Raw genomic sequence first — 19,132 nt, forward strand, 5'->3', positions numbered from 1 at the left:
GTACCCAATATATATTGATATTTCTTCCCCCATAACTAAACACATCCTCTCTCTCCCCTCCCAGTTCTACCCACCCCTCACTCCCTTCCACCCTCACTCCCTTCCACCCTCACTCCCTTCTGTGAGCAAAAACATCACTTACGAGGGTGTGGGTAAAAGAAGGCCCCACTCGCCAAGGAAATGTAGCTTGCTGGTTCTCACTGTGCCGGCTTGCCCTACTGACGGAGTTAGGGTACCACACACGTACAGAGTTGTTGTATTTGATTTACGTAAAGAGGTGTGTGTGTGTGTGTGTGTGTGTGTGTGTGTGGTGTGTGTGTGTGTGACTGCAGGGGACGGAGGAGGGATGTTTGGGGTGTACCTTTTCATGGATTGTTGTCCAGACATTGGCACACTAATATGGCTAAATCAGAGCCACAGAACACAAAAATGTGTGTTCGTATTGGACAAGATTAGGTAGTAGACCAGGTTAACCTGTACTAGAAAATACTTTTTCCCATTTCATGTTCTCTGACTTGACTCAGGGCTGGGAGTTTGATGTGCAAGCTGGCCGCTAGGTTCAGGCGATATTACAATAGTGTCGTCTATCGAAGACTATTGACAGACATTGAGACGTGACAGATGATAGTTGAGCCTATTTGAACTTGACTGAGTTGGGAAGCGCATGGCAAGGCAGTATTCCGAGTAATCTGCCTATTCCTATCTGCTATAGCCTATTTCAATAAATAGCATATGTTATATAGGCCTAAAGAACACAAGATAGAAATGTAGGCTAGACAGAGTGGAAAATCCCACCAAAAAAGCACTAAATGTCCTGTCAGAAAATCTTGTTTTGCTCGCTCTGTCGGATGCATGGGCCTTATAGGCTTAATCTATTAATTATTTATAACAAACACTCCTTAACTATTCCATTGTCTCTCCATTCAATATGAATAGGACTGGGCTCGAAAAAGTTGTTTGAATAGCCCAACATGAATTAAAAAAATATATATACATTTTAAGCTTAAGAAAGAAATCCATGCAGGGCTGAAAAATCCCTGAATAGTAGCCTATGGGCCTGATCCCTGCCGAGAAATGTTCCCCACACATGGAGTTTGAAGGGATGCTTGGGACTCGGATTGCTTGATCTTTTTTTCTGTAGCAATTTTTTACAAATTGCTCAAGTGCCGTGGTAGATTACTCTGTGAGGATGACGTCATTGAATGTTTCGCCAGCTTTGATCCATGCCGGGGCCTGCAGGACGTGCTTATTAAAGGAGCAATAAAACTGGCTTTCTTTAGACTAGTTGAGTATCTGGAGCATCAACATTTGTGGGTTCGATTACAGGCTCAAAATCTCCAGAAACAAAGTACTTTCTTGTGAAACTCGTCAGTCTATTCTTGTTCTGAAAAATGAAGGCTATTCCATGCTAGAAATTGCCAAAAACCGGAAGATCTCGAACAACACTGTGTACTACTACTTTCACAGAAGAGCGCAAACTGGCTCTAACCAGAATAGAAAAGGGAGTGGGAGGCCTCAGAGCACAACAGAGCAAGAGGACAAGTACATTGGAGTGTTTAGTTTGAGAAACAGACGCCTCACAAGTCCTTAACTGGCAGTTTCATTAAATAGTACAAGCAAAACACCAGTCTCAACGTCAACAGTGAAGAGGCGACTCCGGGATGCTGGCCTTCTAGGCTGTGCAAACATAATTGCAAAAGGGTTTTCTAATGATCAAGTAGCCTTTTAAAATGATAAACTTGGATTAGCTAACACAACACATTGAAACACAGGAGTGATGGTTGCTGATAATGGGCCTCTGTACTCCTATGTAGATATTCCATAAAGAATCTGCTGTTTCCAGCTACAATAGTCATTTACAATATTAACAATGTCTTCACTGTATTTCTGGTCAATTTTATGTATGTCCAGTTGAAGTCAGAAGTTTACATACACTTAGGTTGGAGTCATTAAAACTTGTTTTTCAACTACTCCACAAATTTAGTTTTGGCAAGTCAGTTAGGACATCTACTTTGTGCAAACACAAGTAATTTTTCCAACAATTGTTTACAGACAGATTATTTCACTTATAGTTTACTGTATCACAATTCTAGTGGGTCAGAAGTTCACATAACTTAGTTTAACTGTGCCTTTAAACAGCTTGGAAAATTCCCGAAAATTGTCATGGCTTTAGAAGCTTCTGATAGGCTAATTGACATCATTTCAGTCAATTGGAGGTGTACCTGTGGATGTATTTCAAGGCCTACCTTCAAACTCAGTGCCTCTTTGCTTGACATCACTAGAAAATCAAAAGAAATCAGCCAAGACCTCAGAAAAAAAATTGCAGACCTCCACAGGTCTGGTTCATCCTTGGGAGCAATTTCCAAGCGCCTGAATGTACCACGTTCATCTGTACAAACAATAGTACGCAAGTATAAACACCATGGGACCACGCAGCCGTCATACCACTCAGGAAGGAGACGCGTTCTGTCTCCTAGAGATGAACGTACTTTGGTGCGAAAAGTGCAAATCAATCCCAGAACAACAGCAAAGAACCTTGTGAAGATGCTGTAAACAATTGTTTCGAAAAATTACGTGTCATGCACAAAGTAGATGTCCTAACCGACTTGCCAAAACTATAGTTTATTAACCAGAAATTTGTGGAGTGGTTGAAAAACTAGTTTTAATGACTCCAACCTAAGTGTATGTAAACTTCCCACTTCAACTGTATATAACGTGCCATAGCATTTTGCCGCAGCCCGCAAGCTGTGCTGCAGTACGACACAACTTTAAAGGAAGAACCACTGTTCTAATAGCCTAAGAAGGTACTGTTGTCCTAAAGTTGCCGCTTTAAAGAAAGAACAAGAATGAAAGGCATAGGCTAATCTCAATCACAGCTTTATGAAAGATAGAACAAACAATGGCTTATTAAGAGAGGAGGATGAGGCAAATAAAGCAATTATTATCCAGTTCTGAAGGTCAACTTTGTTTCTCTCGAGCCCATGATTTATAGCCTAACTCCCAACGGTATGAGAGCCCGTTCCTCATCGGTTCAGTGTCACTTTGCTCCATCATGTGCACGACACACACACACACACACACACACACACACACACACACACACACACACACACACACCTGTTCCATCCTGAAGCTCAACCAAAAAGGAATATTCAAAAAGATTTGCCTGCACTTAGCCTCTGCCCAGGCTTTCAACAACATTATCTTTTGTCATGATTCTTCCAGTTGTAGCATGCGATTTGGCGCTATACCCCAATGGTGGTTAAGCAGAATTGATTTGTTTATGTTTTGCCAATAGTGTGTGATACCATCGTTAATGATACATAATCACCATAGCACAAAAGTTGACATGGTCAATCCTGACTAGCCACTCTGCAGCAGACTGAATGGCCGTCTTTGTCAGTGGGGCATAATCATCCATTCAGAGGACTGATTGTATTACATGGCCTGCTGTCACTGAGCGCTGCAGACACTGGTTGTGTCCCAAATTGAACCCCTAGTCCGTATGTAGTACACTATTTTTGACCAGAGCCACTATGGCTCGGTTCAAAATAAAAGCTCTTAATGAAATAGGGTGCCATTTTGGACAAAGCCTCTGAGAGAAGGGAAGGGGAATGTATTGAGAATTGAATCTAAATGGGTATGGTCTCGCATGGAGAAGTTCCCACCCCCCTTCTCTCTGTTTTGGTGTCTCCGGTTGTTTTCCTAACTCGAGTGGTTGGTATGGGAATGCTTAAACAAATGTCTCTGTCTCTGCCCATGAACTTACTTGACTCCTGCTGAATGTCTGTCTGGTTGGCAGAAAACCACCCTGAACTTGAAGACCTCTGTGTGTCAAATCAAATATTATTTGTCATATGCGCCGAATACAACAGGTGTAGAACTTACAGTGAAATGCTTACTTACAAGCCCTTAACCAACAATGCAGTTCAAGAAATATTTACTAAATAAACTAAAGTAAAAAATAAAATAAAAAGTAACAATGTAACAATACAGGGGTACCGATACCGAGTCAATGTCAAGGGGTACAGGTTAGGTGTGTGCGTGCGCACCTGTGTTGTGTGTGTGTGTGTGTGGAGGTCCCCCTGCTCTAGGGTAAACGCTTGTGCCATCGGTGTGCGGCTGCTTTCTTTGGGCGCTCGCCCCTACCAACTTGCTATCAACTTCAAGACGCATGCAATTCATGTTCCACTTTTAAATAATAAAACAAAGGTAAACTCAAATAACGCTGTGCCTTATGGGATTCCACTTCGCTCTGAAGCCAGCAGCATTGCTGGCTAGGTCAAAGTGGCTATAGGAGGGTCTAATTAGTCCCTACACCCTCCATTGTCACTCCCTCAGCTTTGGGCGATAATCCGTATTGCTATAGCACTACATAGAACGACAAGTTTGTAACCGTGTGCACCACTGTAATTTAGTTAATAATAATCCTTTAAACTGCTACTAGTTTGATAATTGTAGCTGTCAGTTAACAATCATTTCTCTAGTATAGGCTACTTATCAAAATGAACGATATCAGTAAAATGCCTGCGGTAAGTGGTCGGTGTTGACAATTTTCGGTTTATTGTCCCAGCTCAAGGGGCGAGGGGAAGGGGCTGATTTGGGATTCAGCCAGTCCCCTGGCTCCTATTTTCTCTTCCTGATACCAGTCACCTGACAGAGCCACCGTACGCCACCACAACATCTCTCTCTCTGCCACACACTATCATACACACACTCACTATCGCACAAACACTCCTCGGGGAGAGAGTGCAGCTCACCACCCGATCCCAGCCAAATACAATATACACTGACGAAGAGAAGAGGAAGCGTGTGTCAGTGAAGAGCAGAGCTGCGGCATCCTTCGTCCCTCTGGCAGTGTAATTGTAGAGCTGTCTCCTAGCATGTCATATTGGCTGTGTCCCAACTGGCACCCTATTCCCCTATATAGTGCTCCACTATTGACCATAGCCCAATGGCGCCTGGTTAAACTTAGTGCACTATATACGGAATAGGGTGCCAGTTGGGACACAGTCTTTGTCTTCTCCACTGCTGCCTGTCGGACAGGAACATTGCAGCACAAAGGGAGACCTTGATTTACTCTACGCCCCAGAACGTTTATGCAACTTCCCCCTAGAGACAGGAATATTGCAGTGGAATTGCAAAACATCTTTATTGGTGGGAACCAGTTAGGAATGTATGGGATTTTCACGTTAAGCAAGTCAAACTGTTGGGTTTCGTGACACACAAAGATCTGCCTTTCACTCAAGGGCATCCAAGATGTCACTAAGTTGTGTCTGTCTAGGTTGACTTTGGGTTCAGGCTTCATGTCCTCTGACGGCTCGTAATGCGCTCTGATTCTGAATCATGGATTCCTGTTTAAGAATCTGAGTTTGCTCACTTTGTCCTCATTGCCCCGCTACCATAGATGGCTGGGATGTTTACCTGCAAAACCGATGCGCGTGCTTCCGAGAGGCCGGAAACAGACAGGGTTGACTTACAATTATAGGATTATGTAAACTATATTTTGCCTTAATGTTTATTGAAAACATAAATACATTCACTCAATAAGATACTTGTTGTCTCTCAAATACATTGTTACAATTGTTGGTTAGCTAGCTAGTGGATTTTAGCCATATTAGCATAGATGTGACATGAGTCAACACACCTCAAAACAAGACATGGTATCAAAAACAAGATGCAACTCGCTGAGACAAGCCACCTATGATTCCCCACATGGCATCTTCTTGTCATTGTTGCTATCTGACCCTTCAGAATCATAACACAGCCTTTTGCCTATGCAATGTGCGCACATCATTTTCATTGCGTAGTCAGGCAACGTGTATAGTGTGTTATTGCTATGATTCCCTCATTGCCCTGGTGTACTAGGGTAGGACACTGGCCCTCTGTGGCTGCAGTGGGAGGCTTGAACAGTTAATGGCTGCATAGTTTAGCCTTCCAGGCTGTGTAGCTAGCAGCGGAGGACACACCATCTGCCCGCCTAGCTGCCCCGGTCTTGCCTGCTGGAGGTATGTTCTGAATCCAACAACCAGCCTCTTGTGAAAATACTTGGTAGCACAGCCCGAGCAGAGCTCTCCTATCCAAAGCCACTGTTTCTTTTGGCTGCCGCTGCCATGGTGATACAAGGAGGGGTTTAGGGACGTGTTGATGGAATTGAAGTAAATATTTTTGGCAAGATGTAGGCCTGCCCTGGTAAGACTACAGGGATATGTGTGTAGTTCTGTGTATGCAACCCGTGGTGTGCTGATGTCTACACTGTGTTTTGATGGAGTGGAGGGAATTGAGATGCGCTGATTGTTCATATAAATCGCACCTTGTGCGCATGCACTGCATCAAAAGTTCAACACTAACTTTTCTGGCAAACAGCACGACATAGTTGATTTATCCCAACCTTCTGCGTTCACATGCACCCTCGATCAACTCTTTGATCTCATTGACAAATGTTGAGTTTAATGTTTGGGTACAGCATAGGCTATGTGATGCAGATGAAAAGTGTCCTAACCCAGTCGAGTTTAGATATACCTACGCTACTAAATGGCTTGGTGATGTCATTTTTCAATGCTGTTATTTATTAAAAAGCTGACATGTTTCCACCTCAATCGCTCTTTGTCAAAGCTTTGTTGTCCTAACCCAGTGTTCCTCTGTGTCTTTAGCCTTTCTTCAGACTTCTGAACCTGCGGAAACTGGGTCTGAGTGACAATGAGATCCAGAGGCTCCCTCCTGAGGTGGCCAACTTCATGCAGCTGGTGGAGCTTGACATTTCCAGAAACGGTACGTGCGCTTGCACACACACACACACACACACAGGTGGTCTGGCGGTCTGCGGCCCCCTCTGCTGGGGTCTAAGCCAGGTTCAAAACCAGCATACAGCAGACGTGCATGCATAAACAGACACCTATTTTAACCACCCAGTAATACATATAAAATGCTGCAAAACATCCCTTACAGAGAACCAACAAAGTAAGACCTAGAGCATAAACCTGCATTCATGGGCAGACGAGCTTAACAAAATACAAGCAAGCAGGCAAAAGTCTAATAGACCAATGGAAACTAGGGCTGTCCCCGACAAAATAAAATCTTAGTCGATCGAGAGTCATCTGTTCTTTCCAATCCATTGGACGAAATGTAAAACGTATTTTTCCATATATAAACACACCCTATGTGTTTTAATAAAATAAAAACATTGCGGGTAGAAAATATCCTGATATACATAAATATCTTATGAAACACATTGGCTACGCATGGGGGTTTGTTCATGTTCTTTAATTGCTCTGGCTGTCTGCAACAAACGTGAAACATTTTATCAACTATAATCTGGGTAGGCTACGTCCCGGCAGCTCGCGCTAGCTGCACCACTGAGCTCCGGACAGACACAGCTGTACATTCGGAAAGTATTCAGACCCCTTCACCCTTTCCACATTTTTTTTGTACATTTCAGCCTTATTCTAAAATGGTTTTTTTCAATCATCAATATAGACACAGTACACCATAATGACAAAGCGAAAACTGTTTTTTAGAAATGTTTGCAAATGTATAAAATAAACAACAACTGAAATACCACATTTACATAAGTATTCAGACCCTTTACTCAGTACTTTGTTGAAGCACCTTTGGCAGCGATTAGAGCCTCAAGTCTTCTTGGGTATGACGCTACAAGCTCTGCACACCTGTATTTGGGGAGTTTCTCCCATTCTTCTCAGCAGATCCTCTAAAGCTCTGTCAGGTTGGATGGGTAGCGTTGCTGGACAGCTATTTTTAGGTCTCTCCAGAGATGTTAGATCGGGTTCAAGTCCGGGCTCTGGCTGGGCCACTCAAGGACATTCAGAGACTTATCCCGAATCCACTCCTGCGTTGTCTTGGCTGTGTGCTTAGGGTCGTTGTCCGGTTGGAAGGTGAACCTTCCGAGTCTCATAGCAAAGGGTCTCAATACTTACAGTACCAGTCAAAAGTTTGGACACACCTACTCATTCAAAGGTTTTTATTTTTACTATTTTCTACATTGTAGAATAAAAGTGAAGACATCAAAACTATGAAATAACACATATGGAATCATGTAGTAACCAAAATAATTTTAAACATCAAAATATATTTTATATTTGAGATTCTTCAAAGTAGCCACCCTTTGCCTTGATGACAGCTTTGCACACTCTTGGCATTCTCTCAACCAGCTTCACCGTGAATGCTTTTTAACAGTCTTGGGTTTCCCACATATGCTGATCACTTGTTAGGTGCTTTTCCTTCACTCTGCGGTCCAACTCATCCCAAACCATGTCAATTGGGTTGAGGTTGGGTGATTGTGGAGGTCAAAGTCATCTGATGCAGCACTCCATCACTCTCCTTCTTGGTCAAATAGCCCTTACACAGTCTGGAGGTGTGTTGGGTCATTGTCCTGTTGAAAAACAAATGATAGTCCCACTAACCGCAAACCACATGTGATGGCGTATTGCTGCAGAATGTTGCGGTAGCCATGCTGGTTAAGTGTGCCTTGAATTTGAAATAAATCAGACCGTGTCACCAGCAAAGCACCCCCACACCATCTCACCACCACCTCCATGCTTCACGGTGGGAACCACACATGCGGAGCTCATCCGTTCACCTACTCTGCGTCTCACAAAGACACGGCGGTTGTAACCAAAATTCTCAAATTTGGACTCATCAGACCAAAGGACAGATTTCCACTGGTCTTATGTCCATTGGTCGTGTTTCTTGGCCCAAGCAAGTATCTTCTTTTTGGTGTCCTTTAGCAGTGGTTTCTTTGCAGCAAATCGACCATGAATGCCTGATTCACGCAGTCTCCTCTGAACAGTTGATGTTGAGATGTCTGTTACTTGAACTCTGTAGCATTTATTTGGGCTGCAATTTCTGAGGCTGTTACCTCTGCTGCAGAGGATAAGTTCATTAGAGTTAACTCTGGGTCTTCCTTTCCTGTGGCGGTCCTCATGAGAGCCAGTTTCCTCATTGCGCTTGATGGTATTTGCGACTGCACTTGAAGAAACATTCAATGTTCTTGAAATGTTCCAGATTGACTGACTTTCATGTCTTAAAGTAATGATGGACTGTTGTTTCTCTCTTCTTATTTGAGCTGTTCTTACCATAATATGGACTTGTTTTTTTACCAAATAGGGCTATCTTCTGTATACCACCCCTACCTTGTCACAACACAACTGATTGCCTCAAACGCATTAAGAAGCAAATAAATTAAACAAATTAACTTTTAACTAGGCACAGCTGTTAATTGAAATGCATTCCAGGTGACCTCATGAATCTGGTTGAGAGAATACCAAGAGTGTGCAAAGCTGTCATCAAGGCAAACATGCTAACCACACTGCTCGCGTCGCGTGCAAATGTACACGTTATTCAATCATTGCACCCACACTGCTCGCGTGCGGCAGGCGCTAAAATAGAAATTGGTTATATTTGTGACACTCAACGCGCTGCAAGTCCGGCCTCTCCCATCTCCTCATTGGTGTTTAGGAACATATACCCACGTGCCATCTCCTCATTGGTGTTTAGGAGCATATACCCACGTGGGTGATTGAAAGATGAACTGATGTCCACACTCCAGTCGGTTGTAGTAATGCACCTTAAAGTTGGTTGCCAACCTCCATATGAAGTAAAAAAGAAGCCAGAGGAAGGAGGAGAGATGACGAGGAATTTGGTTTACCGTTTTATCTGTGGATTAATTGTCGGAGTAGAGGACCTTGTGCATTTCAGGTAAAATAACAACCCAATGTTTATATCCCAGGAAAAATAGCTAGCAACAGCAAGCTAGCTAGCTAAGTTGCCTTAAATGTTTAATGCTTTTCGACCTGTCCCCAAATTTAATATAATTGGTTCAGAGTTTGTTTTGATATTTCAACCTGCGTGTCCTAATCGTGTCTGGCATGCGGGCACAAAATCAACAGTGCGATAGTGCACGTGCGCGTCCGGTTTGGTCAGCATGAAAGTGTGGCTACTTTGAAGAATGTCATATAAAATATATGTTGATTTGTTTAACACATTTTTTGGCTACTACATGATTTCATGTGTTATTTCATAGTTTTTATGTCTTCACTATTATTCTACAATGTAGAAAATAATACAAATAAAGAAAAACCCTTGAATCAGTAGGTGTGTCGATCTAAGGAACTATCTAGGCAACACACACACAATGGAAATAGTCGTTCCCCTCTCGTGCACATATCATATAGCAGGTGACAGGAAATGCAGTATACAGTATAGATATATCTAACTGTGCTCCCCCTCTCTAATCTCTCTCTGTCTCTGTCCGCAGACATTCCTGAGATCCCCGAGAGCATTAAGTTCTGCAAGGCATTGGAGATTGCAGACTTCAGTGGAAACCCCCTCTCCAAGTTAGTGGATCAGTCCAGTGCCACCTCTCTCTGCTGTTGCCTTTGTGTTAATGCCTTTGAGATATATGGGGGAGGTCACTGTCATACGTGTGCCGTGTGATTATTTCCTTTCCATAATGGCCTGAAGATAAACAGCGCAAGACAATGGAACAAATGTGCATGAACTGTGCAGATAGTTGTTGCTCAGATGTGTCAAAGGCTCAGAGCAGGCCCTTTCTCAGTATTAGATTATGTACAGTACATGAGCAAAACACCTGGAGGAGAACAAGGCTTTGTGAGGCTACAGTATGCTGTTCGCTGACCTTGAAACTACATTAAAGGCCCAGTACAGTCAAAAGCGTGATTTCCTGTGTTTTACATATATTTCCACACTGCGGTTGGAATAATACTGTGATATAGTGAAAGTGATGATAATGCCCTTTTAGTCTAAGAGCTGTTTGAAAAGACTGCCTGACATTTCAGCCTGTTTTGGCCTGCATGGTTACGCCACGGTTAATTAGTTAATAGACCAATAAGAAAGCGTTCCAAGCCTCTCTGCTAATATAAGCTAGTTTTCAGTTGTCCGCTCCCCACTCAGACCACTCCCAGATAGTCCTATCAAAATTATTGCTTGAGAAATGATAATATATTGAGAAAAAAACAACTGCATTGCACCTTTTAACATGGCGTTTAAGAATACTGTAGAAGTTTAATGCTTGGCCAGGCAAACCATCTCCCTGCTTTTACTTCTATAGAATAAGAAAGGAACTGTTGGCAGGAATAGTGATAGTGAGTGCTTTGATAGATGGATCTGGCCACTTACGCTGCGTCCCTAATGGCACCCTTTCCCTATATAGTGTACTACTAAAAAGTGCACTATGAAGGGAATAGGGTGCTATTTGGGATGCAAGCCATAGGCAGATGAGGCAGCTGTTCCAAGTGCTTCAAGGGCTGGTGTTAAAGGGCCATTTTCTTTTCTGTGTTTCTCTCCATCTGTTTTCCTCTCTCCCTTTCTGTCCTCATCACCAGGTTGCCTGATGGTTTCACTCAGCTCAGAGGGCTCGCCCACCTGGCACTTAACGACGTCTCATTGCAGACACTGCCCAACGACATAGGAAAGTAAGTACACACACACCAACCAACAAAATATGCAGACCAACCACCTTGCATGCATGGGTGTTTGAACCATCTCCGACACAGGTTTCCTTCTTACTCTAAACATTCAGCCTCCTCGTTCTGTAAAATGACAGACCTTGGTAAAGGCGTAATTACATGACACGGTGGGCTCTCAGACAGACTGACTGCGTGACCGGTTGGACGAGACCAATCGCCATGCAAAGTTAACCAGGACCATCAGACTAACTCCTCCTCTTCTCTCGTCCTCTCTTCCCTCTCTCCTGTAGCCTGGCCAACCTGGTGACGCTGGAGCTCAGGGAGAACCTGCTCAAGGCCCTGCCCACGTAAGTGCCATCTTCAGCCTGGCATAGTCCCAGCCACCCTCCATGCTAGGGAAGGTGGTTATTTCCTAGAAAGGAGACCTTGGTGATTTGAAGCACAATAAAGTCCTCTATAGTATATCTGTTCACTAGAAAACAACATTATTTGCTCTCTTCACTATGGATACAGTTGTGAGAGAGACATACTGTAAATGTGTGATTGCTGAATGACCAGCTTGTCATGTGTGTGACTGTGTGGGAATGTGTCAATGATTGGGCGTGATGGTTATCAGTTAGCCTATCTGGTCCAGACTGTAACAGTCCAGAAGTCACCTTCAAATACATTATTGATGTATTTATATATAGATTATAAATACAGTGCTTTTGGAAAGTATTCAGACCCTTTTTGGGGTGGCAGGTAGCCTAGTGGTTAGAGCGTTGGGCCAGTAACTGAAAGGTTGCTGGATCGAATCCCCGAGCTGACAAGGTAAAAATCTGTTCTTCTGCCCCTGAACAAGGCACTGTTGTTCTGCCCCTGACGGCCCACTGTTCCCCAGTAGGCCGTCATTGTAAATAAGAATTTGTTCTTAACTTCTTGGGGCTATGTGGGACGCTAGCGTGCCACCCGTGGTGCACCCTATCAACAGCAGGTGCATTTCAAGAGCGGCAAATTTGAAACCAAATAAATGTCAAAATTCAAATTTTTCAAACATACAACTATCTTACACCCTTTGAAAGATAAACATCTCCTTAATCTAACCACGTTGTCCGATTTCAAAAAGGTTTTACGGCGAAAGCATAAAGTTAGATTATGTTAGGAGAGTACATTGACAATAGCTGTGTGTAATGTTTTGTCAATTCAAAGACAGGGTCACCAAAACCATAAAACCAGCTAAAATGATGCACTAACCTTTTACAATCTCCATCAGATGACACTCCTAGGACATTATGTTAGACAATGCATGCATTTTTAGTTCTATCAAGTTCATATTTATATCCAACAACAGCGTTTTACTATGGCATTGATGTTGAGGAAATCGTTTCCCTCCAATAACCGGCAGTCAAGTCAGCACCACAAATTAAATAATTAAAATTAGAAAACATTGGTAAAATATTATATCGTCATTTAAAGAATTATAGATTTACATCTCTTGAACGCAATCAACTTGCCAGATTTAAAAATAACCTTACTGGGAAATCACACTTTGCAATAATCTGAGCACTGCGCCCAGAAAAATATGCTTTGCTATACAGACAAACGGCCATGTTGGAGAGATCTAAAATCGAAAATACTATGTAAATAATCCATTACCTTTGATTCTCTTCATCAGATGTCACTTCCCGGAATCCCAGGTCCATAACGAATGTAGTTTTGTTCAAAAAAGCTCATCATTTATATCCAAAAAGATCCGTGTTGTTAGCACATGATCTAAGCCAGCAGGACTTCTCGTCATGAACGAGGGGAAAAAATATATTTACGTTCGTTCAAACATGTCAAACGTTGTATAGCATAAATCATTAGTGCCTTTTTTAACCAGAACATGAATAATATTCAAGGTGGACGAATGCATTCTCTTTTATAACGTATTGGAACGAGGGTACCCAACATGAACTCGCGCGCCAGAGTCTAATCGGCCATCACCGTTCCATGGCTCTTGTTCGGTCAGATCTCACAGTAAAAGACTCAAAACACTTTGTAAAGGCTGGTGACATCTAGTGGAAGCAATAGTAAGTGCCAAAACATTAATCAACCCCTGTGTGTTTCAATGGCATAGGCTTAAAGGTAATTCAACACATCAGGTATCCACTTCCTGTCAGAAAATGTCTCAGGGTTTTGCCTGCCAAATTAGTTCTGTTATACTCACAGACACCATTCAAACAGTTTTCGAAACTTTAGGGTGTTTTCTATCCATATATAATAAGTATATGCATATTCTAGTTACTGGGTAGGATTAGTAACCAGATTAAATCGGGTACGTTTTTTTATCCAGCCGTGAAAATACTGCCCCCTAGCCCCAACAGGTTAACTGACTTACCTAGTTAGATAAAGGTTAAATGTAAAATAAAAATTACCCAGTACTTTGTTGAAACATTTAACAGTGATTACAACCTCAAGCTTGACACACCTGTATTTGGGGAGTTTCCCCCATTATTCTCTGCAGGTTCTCTCAAGCTCCGTCAGGGTGGATGGGGAGCGTTGCTGCACAGCTATTTTCAGGTCTCTCCAGAGATGTTCAATCGGGTTCAAGTTCGGGCTCTGGCTGGGCCACTCAAGGACATTCAGAGACTTGTCTCGAGGCAACTCCCGAGTTGTCTTGGATGTGTGCTTAGGATTGTTGTCCTGGTGGATGGTGAACCTTCGCCCTAGTCTGAACACCTTCTCCAGAGCGCTCAGATCTTCATCAAGGATCTCTCTGTACTTTACTTCGTTCATCCTTCCCTCAATCCTGAATAGTCTCCCAGTCCCTACTGCTGAAAACATCCCCGCAGCATGATGCTGCCACCGCCATGATTCATTGTAGGGATGGTGCCAGGTTTCCTCCAGATGTGACGCTTGGCATTCAGGCCAAAGAGTTCAATCTTGGTTTCATCAGAACAGAGGATCTTGTTTCTCATGGTCTGAGAGTCATTAGGTGCCTTTTGGAGAACTCCAAGCGGGATTTCATGTGCCTTTTACTGAGGATTGGCTTCCGTCTGGCCACTCTACCATAAATGCCCCTTTCCCCCGAAGAGTCTACGTGGTTCCAAACTTCTTCCATTTAAGAATGATGGCGGCCACTATGTTCTTGGGGACCTTCAAAGCTGCAGAAATGTTATGGTACCCTTCCCCAGATCTGTACCTCGACACAATCCTGTCTCGGAGCTCTACGGACAATTCCTTAGACCTCATGGCTTGGTTTTTGCTGTGACATGCACTGTCAACTGTGGGACCTTATATAGACAGGTGTGTGCCTTTCCAAATCATGTCCAATCAATTTAATTCACCACAGATGGACTCCAAGTTGTAAAAACATCTCAAGGATTATCAATAGAAACAGTCTGCACCTGAGCTCAATTTCGAGTCTCATAGCAAAGTGTCTGAATACTTATGTAAATCAGGTTTTTCTGTTAGTTTAAAAAAACTAATTTGCTAAAATTTCTAAACCTGTTTTTGCTTCATCATTATGCAGTATTGTGTGTAGATTGATTATGAAAAAATGTCATACATTATAGAATTAGGCTGTAACGTAACAAAATGTGGAAAAAGTCAAGGGGTCTGAATAATTTCCCGAATGCACTGTATATTCAACACTGAGTGAGTTTAGACCGTGTCGTCTGAGTGTGTAGTAGTCCCCATTACATCAGTGTTTTCTATGATTTATGTTGTTTCTCTCGCTTATCCAGGTCACTCTCTTTCCTGGTGAAACTGGAACATCTGGACCTGGGCAGCAATGAACTGGATGTGTTGGTAAGAACAAGCTCTAAATAGCACTCTGTTCCCTATATTGTGCACTACTTTTGACCAGCCCCCAAGGGCCCTGGTCAAAAGTTAACTACATAGGGAATAGGGTGCAATTTGCAACGGCGACACTATGTAAAGGATGTGTGATATACAGCATGACAATAACTCACATTCTCAACATGCATGGAGGCCATAGAAATATACGCACCCTTGACCCTGGTTTATGCTGTACCACAAAAACACGTCTTGCATACAAGCTGGTTAGATATACAGCTCAGAGGACATGCCACACAGGATCGTACACCCTGCATGTCCAGCAGGGTTGGGGTACAGATTTTATAAACCCAGAGACCAAACATTCCAGGAACGCTTGTGAAGTAGACTCTGCACACCAGACCGGGGTTTGGGGTTTGAGAATCAGAAAAGTAAAAAATGATTCCTTCACTTTAGATTTCTAAAGGCACAACATTCAAAGCTGTTTTAAGTAGATGAACATGTCATTACTACAACCTTGCAAAAAACATTTTGTTGTTGTCAAAAACAACTATCGAAAGAGTGCTTTTTAATTTGAAGTCCAGTACATGTGGAGTTTAGAGCAAGATGACCGTTCGACCACGGATTACGTGTTTCTGCAGATGAGCTGTGATATCGCCTACAAGCGTGATCAGGGATTTCTATTGGAGAACAGTTTCTACTTATCTTCATACTAAACCATCTTTGCTTGGGGTCATTTCAGGAAGTGATTTGATTTTAAATTCCAGAAAAACCTGACTTAGCTTCTCCTTTTCTGTTTATTGAGAAGTCATTGAATATAGATGTACATTATTATTTATTTATGGGAATTAAAGTTTACTTATTGAATTGACCCCAACCCTGATGTCCAGGGCGTGCACGCCACACACACACACACACACACACACACATCACACTACCCAAACACCCTTACATTTCCCCACCACAAGCACCCATCTATCCCACATATCTTGCCCACAAACAAACACAATGACTTGGAGCTGGTCTGTTGGACGTTAGGGCCCCTGTGTGCTATGAATGCGTCCCACATGGCACCCTATTCCCTATATAGTGCATTACTATGGTCCCTGGCCAAAAGTAGTGTACTATGTAGGGAAAAGGGATGGGGCCGTGGTCAAATGTAGTGCGCTCTGTAGGTAATATGTTGCCCTTGAGTCCTGCTTCTTTTAGCATGGGAACGCCTGCCTGGCTAGTCATCTCAATGTACAGGGTAAATAATGCCTGTTGAGCTGACGGGCGTAGGCTGAGCAAACAACCTGACATCATGCTGCCGCCTGAAAGCCTGGCTGCCTGCCTGTCATACTGCACTTTGTTCATCCCTCAGTCTTTTAATGTAATGCGTCACTCAAATACAATTCGAAATACAATCATTTTATAGGTTTTTGTTTTCTGGGATTGATTACCAATGGCTTTTTTGGAGCCCAAATTGCGCCTCGTTTTTTAAATTGAATTGGAGCAGGACACAGGCCAGGGCAAGCATCTTGTTTTGGATAAAAACATGTTTTTTTTCTGTGTGGTTTGTGGACATAGCAAACAGACACAGTGTGTGGGTATGTGTATATGATTGATTGTCTTGTCAGGTGAATCTTGCCCCTTCCCACAGCCATTTGGGGCGTATGATGTGTGTTTATGTTGCCGGCCCCTCTCCCCTTCCCAAATGATGCATATTTAAGTACAGTGGATGATGCATGTTTGTTTCCACTCGCTCTAGAAGCAGGGGCCCTCGGTTTACCTTTCTTTTCTCTTTTTTTCCGCCCTCTGTCTGTCTCTCTATCTCTAACAGCCGGACACACTTGGTGCTCTCCCTAACCTACGGGAGCTGTGGTTGGACCGCAACCAGCTCTCCTCTTTGCCACTAGTGAGTACGGTCCTGGCTTGGCATCCATGCCCTTATTCACTTAGAACCAGAACATTGCTCAGTATGAAATAGGCTTGGGCGGTATACCTTACACTGGGATATTTGGAAGTAGCCACGACATGGTTTTTCATTACCGTTGAAACAATTTTTTGACTTTTTATTTGTATACATTTGAATATTTGTAGCTACGTTTTGAAGTAAATACCTGCAGTCAACTTGTGCAATACATTAGGAGATAAAGACGATCGTGTCATTCATTTTCCCGGAAGTCCCCAGTCATGTGATTTTGTTTACAAGCACACAAATACAAGAGGCCAGAGCCTTGAGTCACTCACTGTTGTGCAGCACGCGCCAGGGGATCTAGTTACAGTATGGAACTCACAACTAAGTGTTTGCCAGCTAGATACTGTATCTAGGTACTATATCTTATACCTATTAAGTAAACTGTGCTAAATGCTCTGCAGTTGCGTATTTGGTTTGCTATTTTAGTAGCTAGTTAGCTTACTAGCTAAGTGGTAAGCTTCTTCCAAAATCAAGCTTTGCTTGGTAACAGCAGAGATTCCCCTCCTGGATCAAGAGCCTTGCTCTCTAGTGTTGGTTTTGTGCATTCAGCAAACTGTTATTAGCATTGAGTTACTTGTATAACTTTATAAGCCGGGACGTCTGTCCTGTAAATACTTTAGGTCAGAGACTGTATAAATTGTTCGCAATGTGCTTGTTAGCATTTAGTTAGCATTTTCTAAAGGATTGTACATGTACTTGTTGGCAGTGGGGTTTGAAAATAGCGCCCCTTGTGTCCAGTTATGAATATCTCGGTATGGCACAAGGTCGGTATGGTAATCTGCATACTGCCCAAGCCTAGTATGAAACCTACCACATACATTTCAGTGGGAGTATTCACACTAGAAACGACATTGCTTTGTGTGTGTGTCTGTCTGTAGGAGCTGGGGAACCTGCAGAGACTAGTGTGTCTAGACGTGTCAGAGAACCGACTGGAGGAGTTGCCCTCAGAGCTCAGCGGCCTGCTGGCCCTCACTGACCTGCTGCTCACACACAACCTCCTGGTGGTGGTCCCCGACAGCATAGGTGAGGGAGAGATGGGAGAGAGCGGGGGAAGGAGGTAGATGGGGAGAGAGGGAGGAAAGGTTGCCTGATGGCATTCCCTGTATCGTTGTACGGTGGCTTATTCACCTGAACTGATTTACACTGTAGCTTCATTGTCAGACTAAACTGAGTTTTTCCAAAGTACTTTGTCAAGGTGTGTGCTTTTTACCAAGTACTATTGAATTAGACCCATGGACATTGGGCATTTTCATTGCTTGGATGTAATAGAAGGTAATGTACTGAAAACCATACTGCCCCCTACTGGGGAAATTATGCATATAAACTGACTCAAAGGCTTGTGATGGTGATTGATCTGGGTCGTGTTCATTAGGCTCTCTGAAGCAGCTGTCCATCCTGAAAGTGGACCAGAACCGACTGACCCACCTGAGTGACTCCATAGGAGAGTGTGAGAACCTGACGGAACTCGTACTGACCGAGAACCTCTTACAGGTACATTTTAGAACCACAGTTTGCTGGCTCAGAACAAATGTACAGTACTATATGTGCCTTGTCCCGAGACTCCCGGCCTTGTCCTTTCAACATCCCCCTTGAGATGCATAACTTTTAACATCCATTCAATTTGACATGTTTTTATTATTGTGTATTTTTATTCAATAGACTCTGCCTCGCTCGCTGGGCAAGTTGAAGAAGCTGACCAACCTGAATGTCGACCGCAACCGGCTGGGCGACGTGCCTGATGAGCTGGGTGGTTGTGCCAGCCTCAACGTGCTCTCCCTCAGAGACAACCGCGTGGCCAAATTGCCCGCTGAGCTGGCTGGCGCCACCGAGCTCCATGTTCTGGACGTGGCAGGGAACAGGTAAGCCTTCTACACCCTATATAGGTCCTGTAAATCACTGGTGTTGGTAGACTTCTCTCCTGTAATAACATATCTAGTGACTCCACTTCTCAAGTAGTCCGAGCTTCTCT

At 43.2% G+C, this 19,132-nt stretch overlaps 1 protein-coding gene across 20 annotated transcripts in view; it reads left to right on the top strand.

The window, feature by feature from the left end:
• LOC106578665 (protein scribble homolog) overlaps positions 1 to 19,132 on the top strand; it is a 131,124-nt gene that overhangs the window by 56,578 nt on the left and 55,414 nt on the right. For all 20 annotated transcript variants that reach the window (XM_082965697.1, XM_014157721.3, XM_014157716.3 and 17 more), the window contains exons 2-10: positions 6,654 to 6,771; positions 10,274 to 10,352; positions 11,361 to 11,450; positions 11,735 to 11,791; positions 15,152 to 15,215; positions 17,026 to 17,100; positions 18,042 to 18,186; positions 18,536 to 18,654; positions 18,823 to 19,022. In XM_082965697.1, coding sequence (XP_082821823.1) covers positions 6,654 to 6,771; positions 10,274 to 10,352; positions 11,361 to 11,450; positions 11,735 to 11,791; positions 15,152 to 15,215; positions 17,026 to 17,100; positions 18,042 to 18,186; positions 18,536 to 18,654; positions 18,823 to 19,022 — 947 coding nt within the window. The remainder of the gene's footprint in view (positions 1 to 6,653; positions 6,772 to 10,273; positions 10,353 to 11,360; positions 11,451 to 11,734; positions 11,792 to 15,151; positions 15,216 to 17,025; positions 17,101 to 18,041; positions 18,187 to 18,535; positions 18,655 to 18,822; positions 19,023 to 19,132) is intronic.

This window comes from Salmo salar, chromosome 19, assembly GCF_965601325.2.
Source record: "Salmo salar chromosome 19, fSalSal1, whole genome shotgun sequence".
In the NCBI taxonomy this organism is placed as follows: Eukaryota; Metazoa; Chordata; class Actinopteri; order Salmoniformes; family Salmonidae; genus Salmo; species Salmo salar.